Raw genomic sequence first — 18,649 nt, 5'->3', positions numbered from 1 at the left:
TCCTGCGTGGTTTTTTGTATGTTATTTTTTTTTCTTTTTGGTTAGGAGATTATTAATGATTGTTTCTATTTCTTTGGGGGATATGGGATTGTTTAGACTGTTTGTCTGATCCTTATTTAACTTTGGTACCTGGTATCTGTCTAGAAAATTGTCCATTTCATCCAGATTTTCCAGTTTTGTTGAGTATAGGCTTTTGCAGTAGCATCTGATGATTTTTTTGATTTCCTCGGTTTCTGTTGCTATGTCTCCATTTTTCATTTCTGATTTTGTTAATTAGGATACTGTATCTTTCCCCTCTAGTTACTCTGGCTAAGGGTTTGCCTATTTTGTTAATTTTTCTCAAGGAACCAGCTCCTGATATGGTTGGTTCTTTGTATAGTTCTTTCTGTTCCACTTGGTTGATTTCAGGCCTGAGTAATATTATTTCCTGCCATCTACTCCTTTTGGGTATATTTGCTTCGTTTTTCTAGAGCTTTCAGATGTGCTGTCAAGATGCTAGTGTATGCTCTCTCCAATTTCTTTTTGAAGGCACTCAGAGATATGCATTTTCTACTTAGGAATGTTTTCATTGTGTCCCATCAGTTTGGGTATGTTGTGGCTTCATTTTCATTAAACTCAAAAAAGTCTTTAATTTCTTTCTTTATTTCTTCCTAGACGAAATGATCGTTGAGTAGAGTGTTGCTCAGTTTCCATTTGTATGTGTGCTTTCTGTTGCTTATGTTGCTATTGAAGAGCAGCCTTAAGACCATGGTGGTCTGTCAGGATGCATGGGATTACTTCCATTTTTTTTTTTTTTTTGGTATGTGTTGAGGCCTGTTTTGTGACTGATTATATGGTCAGTTTTGGAGAAGGTACCATGAGGTTCTGAGAAGAAGGTATATTCTTTGGTTTTAGGATAAAATGTTCTATAGGTATCTGTTAAATCCATTTGTTTCATAACTTCTGTGAGTTTCACTGTGTCTCTGTTTAGTTTCAGTTTCCATAATCTATCCATTGCTGAGAGTAGGGTGTTGAAGTCTCCCAATATTATTGTGTGTGGTGCATGTGTACTTTGAACTTTAGTAAAGTTTTTTTTATGAATGTTAGTGCCCTTGCATTAGGAGTGTAGATATTCAGAATAGAGAATTCTTCTTGGTAGTATTTTCCTTTCATTAGTATGAAGTGTCCTTCCTTATCTTTTTTTTTATAACTTTAGGTGGAAAGTTGATTTTATTCAATACGAGAATGGCTACTCCAGCTTGTTTCTTTTTTATTATTTTCTTTATTTACATTTCAAATGCTATCCTGAAAGTTCCCCATACCCTCCCCCTGCCCCTGCTCCCCTACCCACCCACTCCCACTTCTTGGCCCTAGCCTTCCCCTGTGCTGGGTCATATAAAGTTTGTAAGACCAAGGGGCCTCTCTTCCCAATGATGGCCAATTAGGCCATCTTCTGCTACATATGCAGCTAGAGACACAAGCTCAGGGGGTCCTGGTTAGTTCATAATGTTGTTGCACCTACAGGGTTGCAGACCCCTTCAGCTCCTTGAGTACTTTCTCTAGCTCCTCCATTGGGGGCCCTGTGTTCCATCCAATAGCTGACTGTGAGCATCCACTTCTGTGTTTGCCAGGCACTGGTATAGCCTCACAAGAGGCCACTATATCAGGGTCCCTTCAGCAGAATCTTGCTGGCATGTGCATTAGTATCTGGGTTTGGTGACTGATGATAGGATGGATCCCTGGATGGGGTAGTCTCTGAATAGTCCATCCTTACATCTTAACTCTAAATTTTTGTCTCTGTACTTATATCCTTCCATGGGTATTTTGTTCCTTATTCTAAGGAGGAATGAAATATCCACACGATGGAGTACTACTCAGCTATCAAAAACAATGAATTTATGAATTTCTTGGGGAAATGGATGTATCTGGAGCATATCATCCTTAGTGAGGTAACCCAATCACAAAAGAAGTCACTAGATATGCACTCACTGATAAGTGGATATTAGCCCAGAAACTTAGAATACCCAAGATACATTTTGCAAAAAACAAGAAATCCAGCTTGTTTCTTGGGAACATTTCTTGGAGAATTGTTTTCCAGCCTTTTACTCTAAGGTAGTGTCTGTCTTTGTCCCTGACGTGGGTTTCCTATATGCAGCAAAATGTTGGGTCCAGTTTAACGTAACCAGACTGTTAGTCTATGTCTTTTTAATTAGGGAATTGAGTCCATTGATATTATGAGATACTAAGGAAAAGTGATTGTTGCTTCCTGTTATTTTGTTGTTAGAGGGAGATTTATGTTTTTGTTGTTATCTTCTCTTTGGTTTTTAACAGAAGATTATTTTCGTGCTTTTTCTAGGGTGTAGTTTCCCTCCTTGTGTTGATGTATTCCATTTATTATCCATTGAATGGTTGTATTTGTGAAGAGATATTGTTGTACATTTGTTTTTGTCATGTAATATCTTGGTTTCTCCATCTATGGTTATTGAGAGTTTTGCTGGGTATAGTAGCCTGGGCTGGCATTTGTGTTCTCTTAGGGTCTCCTTATGAAATCTGCCCAGGATCTTCTGGCTTTCAAAGTTTCTGGTAAGAAGTATGGTATAATTCTAATTGGTCTGCCTTTATATGTTACTTGACCTTTTTCCCTTACTGCTTTTAATATTCTTTACTTAATGCATTTGAGGTTTTACTATTATTTGATGAAGAGTTTCTTTCCTAATTCAATCTATTTGGTGTTCTGTGGGCTTCTTGTATGTTCATGGGTATCTCTTTCTTTAGGTTAGGGAAGTTTTCTTCTATAATTTTGTTAAAGATATTTACTCGACCTTTAAGTTGGGAATCTTTGCTCTCTTCTATACCTACTATCCTTAGGTTTGGTCTTCTCATTGTGTTCTGGATTTTCTGCATGTTTTGAGTTAGGATCTTTTGCATTTTTGCATTTTCTTTGATTGTTGTGTTAGTGTTTTCTATGGAATTTTCTGCACCTGAGATTCTCTCTTCTACTTCTTATATTCTGTCAGTGGTGCTTGTATCTATGGCTCCTGATCTCTTTCCTGTGTTTTCTATTTCCAGAGTTGTCTCCCTTTGTGATTTCTTTATTGTTTCTACTTCCACTTTTAGATCCTGGATGGTTTTGTCCAATTCCTTCACTTGATTGGTTGTGTTTTCCTGTAATTCTTTAAGGGATTTTTGTGTTTCCTCTTTAAGGGATTCTACCTGTTTACCTGAGTTCTCCTGTATTTCTTTAAGGGAGTTATTTACGTCCTTCCTAAAATCCTCTATCAGCATCATGAGATATTATTTTAAATCCACATCTTGCTTTCCTGGTGTATTGGAGAATTCAGGACTTGCTGTGGTGGGAGAACTGTGTTCTGATGGTGCTAAATAATCTTGATTTCTGTTGGTAAGATTATTGTGTTTACCTTTCTCCATCTGGTTATCTCTGATGTTAGATGTTCTTGCTGTCTCTGGCTGGAGTTTGTTTCTCCTGTGAGTCTGTAAGCCTGTGTCAGCACTCCTGGGAGACCAGCTCTCTCCTGGCAGAATTTGTGTGCAGAGGGCTCTGGAACAGCCCAAGTTCTGGGTGCAGATGGTGACTGGTAGGAAGGATCCTGTTTAGCTGCTCCACTGTTCATTCCTCCCGTGTGCTCCTCACCACCCAGCTCCAGTCAGTTATTGGAGAGAAAGTGCCTATCTCACCTCCAAGCCTGGAATACAAGCACTCCTGGGAGAGCATGTCTCTCCTGTCAGGACCCATGCACAGCAGGCTGTGGATCAGCCTCTGCTCAGGGCTGCAGATAGCAGACTGGCACCCGAGAAATTTTTATTTTCTTTATATAACCTTAGATAGGGGCCTCATTTACTTATCAACTTTCCTGCATATTAAGGGTTGCCCTGCAAGACAGAGTGTTTCAATGTAGAAAAAGAAGGTATACATCATTGTCCCATCAAAGATAAAGCACGGTTTCTGGTGTAGTGATAGAGACCTTTAATTCCCACACCCAGGAGGTAGAGGCCAGTAAATCTTTGTGATTCTTAGGCCTGGTTAGTCCTCACAGTCAGCTCCAGGCTTGCAGTGAAACCCTGTCTCAAAAAAGCAAATAATATTACCATCTGCCCCCAAATTCACATTCTCATCTCTCTTTGCTGCCATAAGAGCAGTTAACAAGCCTCCTCTAGTTACCATACTAGAAGTCTTAATGCTGTGGTAGCATATACACAATTATGTTCCCATCTGTCAGTAGGTACAAAGTTACTTTGGTTTGCTCAAAATCATGTCTGCATTTCACAAAATGCTTTCACTTGTTCTGTGCTCCATTTTGTCAAAAGTAATATGATTCCAAATGAAATGTTAAGGTCATCGCTATTTAGTTCTTTGTTCTCTCTCTTCCCCTCACTGTTGTTGCTAATAGCTATAAAATGAGACACCAAATGACAAGGGTCAAGTGATTTCTTATTGTTTTAATGTACAAGCTAGTAATAGTTTATCTTCAGAAATGCTTGAATGTATGATTAAACACTAGACATGAAATGACTTTGAAATTTATTTAAATCGACTGATTGCAGCTCTTTTTTTCCTAGTGTTCAGCTTATCCCTATCCTTACTCCACACTTTCACAACATTTTTACTCAGAAAATATGAAAGCATTTGGATATATCCACTCCTCTCCAAGTGGAATTCAGTCCAGATTTGGACTTAATTAACACGAGCCAACCATATGTGTGCACATTTTCTGAAAGGACCACACACAGATGGGAAGAGTTATTATATTTTTGTCCTTCCTAGCTGGTACTGCTCAATGCAGATGGGTATTTCCTGTGATGCGTTTTTTAATGTTTGGTAAACACAGATCTTCCTACTCAGTGAGATTTTAAGTAGGAAAAGGAATAGAAACACAGATGATCTAGACAATGTTGCCATTAGTTTCCCTCATATCCCAAGTTCAGAAGGAAGAAACAAAACACTCGGCTTGCTTATTTGGAATCAGCTGGGAGGAGAATGTAATCTTGCATCTCAGGACCAACCTGTAGATTTGGACCAGTCTAACACAATAGTGAAACCATGATGTGCCTCTGCTACCCAGACACACTATTCTAAGGTCTGGGTTGTTGTTGTTATTGTTGTTGTTGTTGTTGTTGTTGTTGTTGTTTTAACTGTATCTAATTGAACGCCTCCTTTCAGTAGCAAAGTCTGCCCTTGGAAATGTGGGCAGCAGACCTCAGAATCTATCAACTGGTTTACACAAAGGCAGACATGACTATTAGTGCTTGAAACTTAGTTTTGTGTTTTTATAACCATGGGAAGCTATAATTAAATGTTTATTGGTTGATTTGTATGTAATTGCCAAGAATCGATAGGATTTGAACAAGGGCAAATTGAAATTATTCTAGAACACTTAACTCCTAACAATTTTCTCAATGTGTATGTGGAGAGCCTTGTCAGATAGAGTCAAACCTGTACTTGTCCATGGGTCAGGAGATCATTAGACCAGATAAAGCATAGAGTGTGTCCCAAGGGTAGGTCCATAACTCCATTCAGTTTAGATGTTTCATTTGTGTTATCAAGAAAGATTGTTTAGATGAGGGAAAATAGGACTCTTTAAATGAATAATTGGATAAAACATTTTGAAGTTGAAGAATACTGAGTACGATGTGAATGCCTTTAATTGAAGCACATGGAAGAAGAGGCAGACAGATCTGTGTGAGTTTGGGTCTGGTGAGTTCAGGCCATTCAGAACTACACAGTTATACCCTGACTCAAAAAAACGTTGGATAATAAGTTCTCAGCTATTAAATATTCCCATGCCAAAGTGTGATCCCATTGAAGAAATTCTTTTTTTTTTAAATTTTCCATTATATATATATATATATATATATATATATATATATATATATATATATATTGCATCCTGACCAAAGTTTCTCCTGCCCTCCACACCTCCCAGTCACCCCTCTCCCCTAGGCTCACTCTTCCTCTGTCTCCCTTCAAAACCAAACAAAAGAGTAGGCCTACCAGAGATATCAACCAAACAGGGTATAGCAACTTATAATAAGACTAGTTATAAACCCTCATTTCAAAGCTGAATGGGGTGACCCAGTAGGAAGAAAATTATCCCAAAGACAGGGAAGAGTCAGAGATACCCCTACTCCCATTATTAGGGATCCCACAAGAACACCAAGTTCTGCAGCATTAACTTATGTTCAAAGGACCTAGCTCAGACCTATACTGGGTCCATAATTGTTACTTCAGTCTCTGTGAGCATCGTGAGCACTGCTTAGTTGACTCTGTGGGTTATGCTCTCATGGTATCCTCATGTTTATGCTCCCAGAATCTTTCCTCCCTTTTTCTTTGGTGTTCTCAGGCTTTACCAAGCGTTTGCGAGTCTATATATATGCTCATATTGGTTGCTTAACTATGCTTCTCTGATGACAATTTAACTAGGCACCAATGTATGAGTATTGCAGAATATTATTGGGAATCATTTCATTTTCTTTTTTTGGGAAGCAGTCTTATTCGGTTCTAATCCTTGGTCTCAGAGCTAATCAGTCTAATTGCTAGCCATTTACATAGTGTTAGGTGTGGGTTCTTTATCATGGTGTGGTCCTCAAGTTGGACCAGTCATTGGTTGGCCACATATTCTGGGCCACCATTATTCCAGCACATCTTGCAGGCAGGGTGTATTGTAGGTCAAAGGTTTTGTGGCTAGAGTGGTGTCCCAGTCCCACTGCTGGGAGCTTTGCCTTATTATAGAAGGTGGCTGGTTTGGGCTCTGTATCTGCTACTAGGAGGAAAGTTCACTAGGATAACTCTTTTAGATTCCAGGGAATGTCAATTGTACTAGGTTTCTACATTGCCCCCAAAATGTCCCCCAATTCCATCTCTCCCAGTACTTTCCTCCTGTCCCCAACCTGATGTTTCCATTCCACTTGCCCCTAATCAACCCAGAAAAATCTATTCTATTTTCCCTTCCCAGGGATATCCATGAGTCCCTCTTGAGCCTTCCTTGTTACTTAGCCTCTCTGAGACTGTGAATTGTAGCATGGTTATCCTTTACTTTACAGCTAATATCTACTTATATGTGAGTACACACAAAGCCTGTCCTTTTGAGTCTGGGTTACCTCACCAAGGATGATCTGTTCTAGTTCCATCCATTTGCCTGTAAATTTCATGATACCATTGTTTTAAATAATTGAGTAATACTCCATTTTGTAAATTTACTACATTTTCTTTATATATTGTTTAATTGAGGTGTCCCGCAAATATTGCCAAACTATTGTTATATACACTTAACACCTAGGTGGAATCTTACTAACACCAATTCCTCTTCTTAGCTGCTCACTTACCTACCAGATCCCCCAGTGTAATTAAGCACTCACAAGATTGTTGGTTGACAGTAAACTAATCTTGGCTTTGTTGCCTAGACTCTACCAACATACTGTCAAGGATGACCTGGCTTATCTCCCTTTTGTCTCATTGTCCTAATACATAGAATTGTCCTAATCACATAGCAGCCTACCTGGAGCTATGTGACCTACCCTGGTGTGAAAAAGAATGTGAGCAAGTTAATGTTCCAGGAAAGTTGCAGATTTTATTCGCAAGCTCTCTCTTATTGACCTTATGAAACCATTGTTTTTTAAGTTTATTATTTGGCATGGAGTTATCCTTAGGGATATGCAAAGTAGTGTTTCTTAGGTAGCCTATGCGATGCCATCAGCCCTACCTGGACTTCTCATTAAAAGTACTAGAAGAGTGTTAATTCTCACAAAAGCCTTGCAGATGTTGCTCATATTCAGCAAAGAATAAAATTTAAAATGATGAACATAATCAAGTTAGCAGAATGTTTTAATCCACCAATACCCTCTCACTTTTCACTATCTTTCTCTTAATGAGTCTTATTAATGATGTACTTTAAGCAGAACTAATTTATTTTTATTTTATGCATGTGAATGTTTTGCCTGCATATATTTTGACCTGTAAGCTGTTGTATGGATGCAGAGAATGAAAACCTGATCCTCTGGAAGAAAAATTATTCTTAACCTCTAAGCTATCTCCCTAGCTCCTAATGGTGCACTTTTGACTTCTAACTTGCCCCCAGGATACTTCCACTTTTAGGGTTTAGATGGCTTGAGATGACAATCTTGTTTTACTCTCATTGTATTCTGTCAAGTCATTTCAATACCAGACTGTCACATGTTTCAGAAATTTCAATATACTGAGAGGAATAATTTAGCAGATCTAAAACTTCCAGTAAAGCAATCCTTATGTTCTCAAAAATATGTATTATATTCTAGAATGTGGTGTGGTAATGCTTCCTTAGTTAGAGCTTCTATTGCTGTGATAAAACACCATGACCAAAAGCAACTTGGGGAAGAGAAGAGTTTATTTATATTACAGCTTGTAGCCCATCATCCAGAGATATGAGGACAGAACCTTGAGATAGGAACTGATGCAGAGGCCATGAGGGAATGCTGCTTTCTGACTTTCTCCTCATGGCTTGTTTCAGCCTCCACCACAGTACTCTAAGTCTTCTTATATCAATCAATGAAGAAAATGTCTTACAGACTTACCTAGAGGCCAATCCTATGGGGGCATGTTTTAAATTGAGATTCTTCTATCTCAGATGACACTAGCTTGGGTCAAGTTGACATTAAAAACGAACCAGTGCAGAGTGGGAGGTGTAATAACTATATTGCCCATATGCTCCATTTACTAGGACATCTCCAATTTTTGAAAATGCTATTGCTTGCTCATTTGTTCAGAGAGCAGAGAAACTTTCACGTAATTACTCCTGCCTTTGTGTCAGATCGAACAATCCCACAGGGACACAAAATTTTATTAGCAGCACAGATGACTAAACATACTGAGAAAAATTCTCCACAAACATGAAACTATCCCGGATCTTGTCTCAGATGAGAGCTCACTTGGTGACATTTTATTTTTGTCTTTTGCTTACGTACATTTCTTTTAAGACAGGTTTTACATTTGGAACACAATAAGCACCAATAGTCAAACAGAGGGTTAGCAGCTGTATGCTTTGTTAAATCATGTTGGACAAGCAAATGGGAAGGGACTGTAAAATCTAATTGGTCTTGCATGAATTGCAGAGTCCCCCATTTATGATGTCTGGCTTAACATGCATCTGGAGGCCTAAAATAGGTTTCTTCTTTGTCAGCTCCCCCCTTTCCTTTGGCATATACATCGAACAGAATAAAATGCCAAAAACCTAAAAATGCAGTTTGATTCATTTTTAGAGTTATATCTACCTTAGTGATAAACATTCTAATCCCGATTAGTAACACTCATATCACCCAAGAACAATTCCTGTGTTTTCTTTGCCGACCAGAACCTCCTAAAATAATTGTCACCTCATTTTTATGGAAAAGATTAAGTGTGATCGAAATAATTAGAAAAACTCTCTCTGTTATTTTGTACCAAGATTCAGAAAATGCCCTAAGTATGTTTGTTTAAAAAAGAAAAACTGAATAACAAAATATAATAAATTTGGTGGATTTCACAGAGTTAACTATTTTAAATTCAAGTAGTTTTCCAAATCTTTCTGAAACTTAAATTACATATTAGCAGACACTGCTTGTAACATGCTAAATTCATTCTCTACTCAAAACCTGAAATATTAAGACCATTGTACCTAAAGCCAATGATCTGAGGACTGCCTGCCTTCTTTTGATGTTTGTTAATGAGCTCATTTCCTAAGCATTATCATTGATTTCCCTACTGTCAATATATACATATGTGTACATATTCAGAGAAACACCCAGTCCTTTTTGTACAAAAAAGGAATGAAATTCCCAGAGGCCATAGATCTTAAGTGAGAGTAAGAAGGCTGATCAAGCAAAGAATAAAGCAAAGCACAGAATCCCTGTTTGCCCACCTTCCATGTGTTTTCCATCTCTTCTCCCAGGTAGAGTTGGCTGGAACTCAGGAAAGTTCCACGGGGGAAGAGGTCAGAGTTGCCTCCAACTGGGCATAGAGACAAAGACTACAATCCGCAAAAGAATCCAGTGCAGATAGCCTATGGTGATTAAAACAGAGTTGAGTTGTCACAGTAGCAACTGTGCAGTTAAACTACACCCACTTCCATTATTATTATATTTTAATTACCAAAGGTAGAGCTTTCAACATTATAATCATCTTTCCAGATTTTCTGGTGTTGACTCATGTTAATTATCTATACCATCTGATTATTATTGTATGCCAAATGTTTTAGTTTTTCCTTTTCAAATTGTATATATATATATAATTGTGGGGCAAAGGTGGTGTCAGGAACTATGAATAAAATATAGAGTAAGTAAATGAAGCTAATTAATTTATTCATCACCTCAAATGCTTATTTTTGTGGTGAGAACATTTGGAATTTACTCTCAGCAATTTTGAAATGCAAATAAAACCCATCATTTATTAAATTCAAAATATTGTGCAATAAGTCTCACACAAAATTACTTCTTTCTTCCTACTTAAGTCTTGTACTTCTTTGTAGCAATTATTACAAGAAAAAAAGTCAGAGAAGAACCTATTGATGTATGATGAAAATTTTGTCCTTTTGAAAATAGAAATGAAAATCAAATTAATTTTAAGACCATGGATATTTTTTGAGTCACCACTAATCCATGTTTTAAAATCAGCTTTTTATTTATTTATTTATTTATTTACTAGAGAGAGTTTGGTTTTGTTTCTCTTCATTGTCCTTACTCTGAAGGGTTCATGACAGCAATACTAAGGAAACTGTATTTTTCAAAACAAAACTTCACACAGGGAAAAATCTGTAGACAGCTATATATTTATATATACAAATTAACTCCAAAAATGATAGTCTTTTTATATATAAAAATTATATTTTAAGCAAGATTCTTACAACTCAAAGCCACCTTTCCTTTGCAATCATGGTGTTTTTATCCTAGGGATGCCCATTCGTCCAGTAATGAGATGCAACACTGGATTTACTAAGATTATAATGAAAATACTGAATAAAATAGAATTCTCTAATTTTCCCTTTCAGCTATTACTTTGAAAGGACATGTTTTTATTTCCTGAAGATGAGTGAGCTGATGATGGATTTTATGAATATTTTAAAGCAGCCTATACTTTTCAACATGACACCACAGAGAAAATAAGGAGTAATACCAAAATTAAACAGAAAACCCACAAATATTTCCAAGAGCTAGAAATATCTACTTTTAACACAGGATGCGTTCATTTACAAGCCTGAATATATTTTCCCAGAATTGTTGCCTTGTGACATTCTGGTCCCCTTGCTGCTGTATTTTAATGTCTTTGACAACCGTCAACATGGACTCCCTATTCTCTCTTCAAATCTCAAATATTTCCTTTCTTTAAAAAGTGTGTGCTGCAGTTTGTGCTTGAATAGACTACAAAACGAACCACAGGAAATAAAGAGAAGCAAATTAGGAGGGGGATTGAGAAGGAGCATAATGGGAAGGGAGACTGGGGTAATAATGTGACAGCCACACATTTTTTTTGGATACAAAAAATAATTAAGATACAAAACTTGGAGCTATTTGCTTCTAGAATTAGAGTCAAATAGGAATAAACATCATATATCCTGCTTCTTAACTTGATCAGTGAGGAACAATTGTTTAGCAAATTTTAATGTCTTGCTTTGAATGCAGTGTCATTATAGGCAGTATGAAGAAGGGAACCTAGCTCTGCTGATTATCAATTCTAATTGATTTACTTGAATCTTTAAAATACAAAGAATTTCAGAGCAAGAGGTATGCACCGTTCACATTAGAAATCAAAAGGAAAATGATGAGAAGGGGATTGTAGCTCAATGAATATCCTGATTTAAGACCCAGGTAGAGTTGGCTGGATCTCAGGGGAGAGAGGTCAGAGTTGCCTCTAATGGGTACAGAGAGTAAAGACTGTGCAATCCTCTATCTTCAAGTGTTTTTTTGTTTGTGTGCTTGTTTGTTCGTGTTTTTCACTCAAGGATTACTTGTTCTAGAACTGGAAATCCTATAATGAATGCCGCAACAAATTGTTAATTCATCCATGTGAACTGGTAAATCAAAAGTCTGTGAAGCCAAGTATCTGCCCATTTGAAGGAAGAAGAACCATTATTCATTCCTATGTGTGGGGGGTGGTGGTGGGGCATGCACACATGAGTATGATGCAACTCTACAGCATCCCAAATTTTAGGTCTTTTTGGTCATCATTGTGGTTGAGAGTCCATTGTTCATAGTATAACATTTTTACTTGAGACTAGCATCATTGTTAGAGGAAGCCAGAATCTGGAAGATAAGAAATACTCAGAATCTGGAGGTTGAAAAATAGAGAGCAATGTCTTATAATAAAATGTTAAAATATGTTGCAAAGTTACCAATGGATACCTTTCATTAAAACAAAGGGTTGGCCAGGGAGCTTAGATTTCAATATTTGAATCAATATATTTTGCTAGTACTAAGTGGACTTTTTTGTCTCTCAAGGTTTACACTGCACAGATTTTAAAGTAAGTTTCACATTCTATTTTTTTGTTGTTGTTAAGACTCACCTTGACTTTATCCTGTCCAATGGACCTGAAGAACTTTCCAATGGATGTCCAAACCTGTACAATGCAGCTGGAGAGTTGTAAGTCATTACTATTAATTTACCACTTGCTTGTTGTAACCACTGAGATGCCTCTTAGTGTGTCAATAAGGAATAAGTACTTGTAAAGGTCATTCTCAACCAATTTACCAGCATCGAATGTCTTACTGGAGGATTGGTATTTAATAGGAATTCATTATCAATACAGAAAGACAATCTTTCAGTTCAAGATGTTAAATAAATTTCCCTTCCTCAAAGAAAGAAAAACCCCACCTAATTCTGACTTAGCAAATTTGTCTGTGAAATAAATTTTCCCTTGCATAATTGTGGTTATTAGCCACCTCATCATTATAAAGAATCACTATATAATCAGAAAGCTGTATTTCTTTCTGTCTTATATTCATTAAGACCAACATATCCAAAGGGATACTGGAAGGAAGAGATGATTGCTTTGAGAACAAAAAATAAAGCCCTTAGCCATAGGTGTATTCAAAAAGGAGAGGCACAAGGATCGAAGCTCAGCAGGAGAGTGATTGCCTAAAGTGCTCAAGGCCCTGGATTTGATCCTTGGTAATACATGAATAAAAGGTTGAAGGACATAAATTGACAAGGAATAAGAGTTGGCATCTTTCTTAGATAAGCAATGGACACACTAGGACACGATGAAGGGAATAGGGAAATGTCATCTACTCTGTCCCCTTTATCCTCTGATTCTGCTGCCACTGAAATCTTTGACATGTGCCATAAGTTACTCATGCCTTCAAGGTAATGGGATTTTCCGTTAAGAGACATGAAATTTCCTCTGGCTTGCTCTTGTCAGTTTCTCTGTTTACAGAATACAAAAAAATAATGAGAGCTACTGACTTACAGAAATTTTTAGGAGATTTAATGAGGCGGGGAGCAAGAAAATATTTTAACTTCTTGGTTTAGAAAAATAATAAGTGTAAAAAGACTCACTGAATACCCTTTTAAAAAAGAAATAACGACAGGCTTCTTTCTGATCACTTAAAGTCACTAAATATGTCCCTCAAAACCTCTGATAAAAATAAAGAAAATAGCAAATCATCTTTTGTTTTCAGGTGTTATCAGAGATGAAATGAGAATTTTTTATTTATGTGTTATATGTATTTATTTTTCTATGTTGCCACATCTCTTGAGAAGAAGATTGAGCAAAACTCTTTTATACAGTGTTTCCTCTACAACTCTATAGCTGCCTAGCCTCCAGCCAATCATTTAATTTTCTCTGTAAAGCAGGACCCAGATCTATCAATGGAGATTCTTCTAAGACATAAAACCTTTAAATGGTAGATTTGCTTCGTCCCTTTATGTATTTGTTGGAGGTGGTTAGGATACATTCACACAGATTGGTTTTCTTTTGCATTTGTGGACAATCAATATTTGGGCAGGAGTCACATTCCAGTTTGATGCTTTCTACAGTTTCATTTTTGCCTTTAAGGTATTCCAGAGACTCTAGTCACCAAATAAATTTGCCATTTATTTCTAGGTCGGCTTGGTATAGTAAGTAAGAATAAGAATTTATAAACTTAGCCGGGCGTGGTGGCACACGCCTTTAATCCCAGCACTCTGGAGGCTGAGGCAGGCAGATTTCTGAGTTCAAGGCCAGCCTGTGAGTTCCAGGACAGCCAGGGCTATACAGGGTTTCTCTAAACCCTCTCTCGAAAAGCCAAAAAAAAAAATTATAAACTTAATAAATATGCTACAGTTATTAGTCAATTAACTCTTCACAGAATATTCTTTGTCCTTGTCAGTCTGATTTCCACAGTTCAAATATCAAACAAAACAGAACACAAAAAACAAGGAGGGCAGACAAATAATGAGTGTAAATAAGACAAGCTGTCTATTTCTGGGATGGAGAAGTAGGCAGGCAAATTGACAAATAATGACCTAATTGGGTAGGCTCTGGGAAAGAAAGAGCTAACTTTGGTTTTCTATACTTTCTATGATTTGTATGGTTCTAGTAATATAACAATAGGACCTTACAAAATAAGGAACCTGTTTCACTTTGTGCAAATATTAATGAGTGAGGCAATTTAGCAATGCGTTAGAATATATAACTGTTCTTGTGGGGTTTGTTTTTGTTTTGAGATATGGTCTCAAGCAGCCTTGTATGTCTATGCAGACAAGGATGATCAGGGACTGCTGATCTTCCATCCTTCACTTCTCAAGTTCTGGGGCTACAAGCATGTGTCAGCACTTGTTGTTTTATGTGGTGCTGGGGATTAAAAGTAGAACCTTGCCCATGTTAGGCAAGAACTACATCAACTGGGTTACAATCCCCAGCTCCTGTATCATTGTTCTAGGTTTACATATCGTACAAGGTCCTCTTAAATGACTTGCCCATAGTCCTTCACTGAGAATTTACCCTCAGTAATTAACAAAAGGCTCCTACAAGTAAAGTTAACACTCCAGAAGAGGCCAAATATGCAATGGTAATACTTGCAGGCAGGTCTATAATGAATTTATTCTCATTAAACATTTCAAAAGAAGTGGTTTTATTTGAAATCCTAAGACAGCACCATGAATTGGATTGTCTCACTGAACTGCCACAGACACAGCTCTTTCAAGTGAAAAAAAATCTTCAAATGGTTTCGGGGCTTGTTTACTTGTTCGCTATTCAGAGAGGGTTAGTGAATAAAGAGGCTGGAGATAAAAGATTCTATAGATTCCTTTCTCTCGTTATAAACACGAAAAAATTAATCAGAAATACCTTGCTGTGTTCAGTTTCTCTATGTCTGATGACACGCAGTTATGACGACTACAGCAACTCTTATAAAGACTGTACCTGAAATGATTCCCCTGCTTGCCCACCTGTCATTACATTTTACAGTTTCTCAGAAAAGATACATTGTTTGTTACTACTCCTTTCCTCCAGTTGGGTACACCATGAATGACCTGATATTTGAGTGGTTAAGTGATGGTCCAGTTCAAGTTGCTGAAGGACTCACCCTGCCCCAGTTTATTTTGAAAGAAGAGAAGGAGCTCGGTTATTGCACAAAGCATTACAACACTGGTAAGGTTTTCTTTCCTTTGCTAAACCCAAGAGCTCTCCATTTGTATATGAGATCAGCTACCCTATTATCTTAATAGTTGCACATTTATGAAGCAAATTGAACTTAAGAAAACCCTCAACATGTAGGGTTCCTGTACCCTATGGAATAGGCTTGTGAGTGCAGCAGATTGTTTCCCTCAAACACAGAAGAATTAGGAATCTTACTCTTCTCTTACTGAGAGCCTGCTGTCAAATGAGTCTAAGGAAAAGTGTAGCAGACCTCATTAGTTGTACTGAAAACATAAATTCTTGGCTACTCCTTGCATCTACTCTTCATATTGCATCCTCAGGTCAATTTGTACTCCTGGCCTTAGTGGAAGAAAGTGATAATGGCACAGGTCCGTGGAAACCCAGAAATAGAGATGTGCTCTGCAGTTCTGGAAAGCAATCCCAGTCTCAATGAGCATCATCTGGAGAGAATTCAGCTGGCTCTAAAGTCAGGTGCTATCTTTAGCACTGAAAGACATATGGAGTAGGCAAGGTTGAGGTAGTGACAACAAGTGGGCATCTGTTGTTGCCTGGAAGATTATACGTGACCAGGAAAACCGATGTCTTTCATTCTAAATGTTCTGGTCTTTTGATAACATGAAGTGTGATGGTAGAGAGACAGTCATCACAAACTTCCTTGGGTCTCTTGTGAGTAGAAAATTCTACAGCAGCCAACATTGACTTCCCACGAAGTAACTAAAACCTGATTGCAAGGTACTCTTCTAAGACTTCAACCCAGTATCTTTGTAGTGAATAATTCAAATGATTTTCCAGGGTTTTACTCAAAAGTCAATAAAGAAGAGAAAAATGTGGAAAAGGGCAAGAACGTCTATTTAATAATAATGTTTAAAAGTTGTCGTACCTTCCTATGTACTCTTTTCTTTATAGATGGAACAACACTATAGTTTCTAAGAAGGAATGCTCTAAGGTTCTTCAAACAATTCACAAAAAACTAGAAAATTTCCACAATGAACAGAGTGTGCATATATTCTCTAAATGTACCCTTTGTTTTTTACTATTGAGAATACAAAGATACACAACTATTCAAACACTCAGGATATTCTTCTTTGCTTATTAGAAGGTGATAGGGAAATAGTTTATTCAGTAAGGTGCTTGCCATGCAAGCGTGTAGATCTGAGTTCAGACCCCAGGACCCAAGGAATGATGACATGTGTATAAAGCTTAAGCACTGTGGAGGTAGACACAGGTAGCCACCCAAGAGCCTGCCTCAAAACGCAAGGTGGAAGTCATTTGAACAATGATATATGAGGTTGACCTCTGGCTTTCACATGCATGAACACACACATGAACCCCAACACAAGCATGCTCTCTGTCTCTCTGTCTCTCTCTCTGTGTCTCTGTCTCTCTTCATTGGTTACAATTGTTTTATATTACATGATATGTTATATGTCACATAGTATATATTATATGTTAATGACTGTACATGATGTGTATATTACATATAACACAGTCTTGAAATTTTTTGTCAGTCTTAAAAATGCAATAGTTCTATATAGAAAAATCTGTGATAGATCCAATCATATGATTCCCGTATGAAGGCTCTTTCATGCTTACACAATCATTTCCATTGTTAGAAGAATTTTAAAAAATGGAGTTGATTGTGTAGGGTGAACATTTGTCTACAGTCTTTCCAATCTGCTTGCATTGTTATTTACTTTTCAAAATAAAATGGTAAAGTAAAATGGGAAAAATGAGTTCAATAAGATGTCAAGTGATCCTTTTCTGCTTCCAGGCAAGTTTACCTGCATTGAGGTCAAGTTTCACCTGGAACGCCAGATGGGCTACTATTTGATTCAGATGTACATCCCCAGCCTGTTGATAGTCATTTTGTCCTGGGTCTCCTTTTGGATAAACATGGATGCAGCCCCTGCCAGGGTTGCCCTTGGCATCACAACAGTCCTGACAATGACTACCCAGAGTTCAGGTTCCAGGGCATCTCTGCCAAAGGTAAGAAATAACTCACTTGGCAACAAGTGACCTCAGAGGCTCTCCAAAGGTCTTGTGGAAAACAAACTTCCATGAGAAATGAAATTTTGCCATTCCACTATGGGGTTGAAAAGATGAGTCCGTTAAGAAAATAAAATGCTGAGTTTGAGAGTATCAAGGCTCTGATAATAGATCCTCTAAGTAGGATCTATTTTTATGTAAGAAAGGGCTTCTGCAGGAGCAAATATGCTTAGATAATGAAAAAAAACGTTCTTTTTATGAAATGATCCAGCTCCCTAAAATTGTACGCATGTGTTTTCACATTTTTGAAGAGTACATTGCACCATTGGCTTTGGTTTTCTGAGAGTATGAGTTCAACTCAGTATTCAGCATACTCAGTTTCATGGTGATTGAATGGTCTCTCCAAAATCCAGTTCCATAAAATAATTGGGATGCAATCCCTTCTCATTTTTTTGCCTTGAGTTCATGTTTGGTTGTGTTGTGTTTAATGTGATGAGAAGTATTAGAGTATGGTCCATGTTATCTCTGGTGTTTGCAACATTACATCACAATATAGTTGAGGGTTATGGTTATAACATAGGTGGAATAAATACCAGGAAAATAACTGTAAAATTTAATTAATTGACATACTTCAAAAGATAAATATGAGGTTTTTATATTCAAATGGAAGCAGGTGACCTATCTCTGACATCTTTTGAAACATTTTGTGGAATAACAAATAGTATAATGTACTTGTATAATATGACTACTAAAATACAGATGTCAGAAATACTCGTGACTTTTTCAACTACATAATCACAGTTCCATTTTAGTTAATAGAAATTCTAATCTACTCGATGCCCTCATGCCAAACAGGTTCATTTGCTTATTTCTCTCTAGCTATTACCACTATCATTGCACACCATTAAACTGCAGGATGCACAAACACATTTTACAATTTAATGGACAGCTAAAGTATTGGTGACAAATTGTGAGCAGATAATGTCAAAACATAAGACATTTAGCTTCCAACTGCCCGTTGCCATGAAAAGAGTCATCACTTATTTGCAAAATGAGATTTTCAGTTTTGTAAATGCGTTATTCAC

At 37.3% G+C, this 18,649-nt stretch overlaps 1 protein-coding gene across 1 annotated transcript in view; it reads left to right on the top strand.

The window, feature by feature from the left end:
• Positions 1-18,649, top strand: part of Glra2 (glycine receptor alpha 2) — a 148,317-nt gene that overhangs the window by 62,149 nt on the left and 67,519 nt on the right. The window contains exons 5-7 of the mRNA XM_029534584.1: positions 12,498-12,580; positions 15,432-15,569; positions 17,350-17,564. Coding sequence (XP_029390444.1) covers positions 12,498-12,580; positions 15,432-15,569; positions 17,350-17,564 — 436 coding nt within the window. The remainder of the gene's footprint in view (positions 1-12,497; positions 12,581-15,431; positions 15,570-17,349; positions 17,565-18,649) is intronic.

The sequence above is a fragment of the Mus pahari genome, chromosome X, assembly GCF_900095145.1.
Source record: "Mus pahari chromosome X, PAHARI_EIJ_v1.1, whole genome shotgun sequence".
Classification (NCBI taxonomy): domain Eukaryota; kingdom Metazoa; phylum Chordata; class Mammalia; order Rodentia; family Muridae; genus Mus; species Mus pahari.
This window is presented reverse-complemented; position numbering and strand designations above follow the sequence as displayed.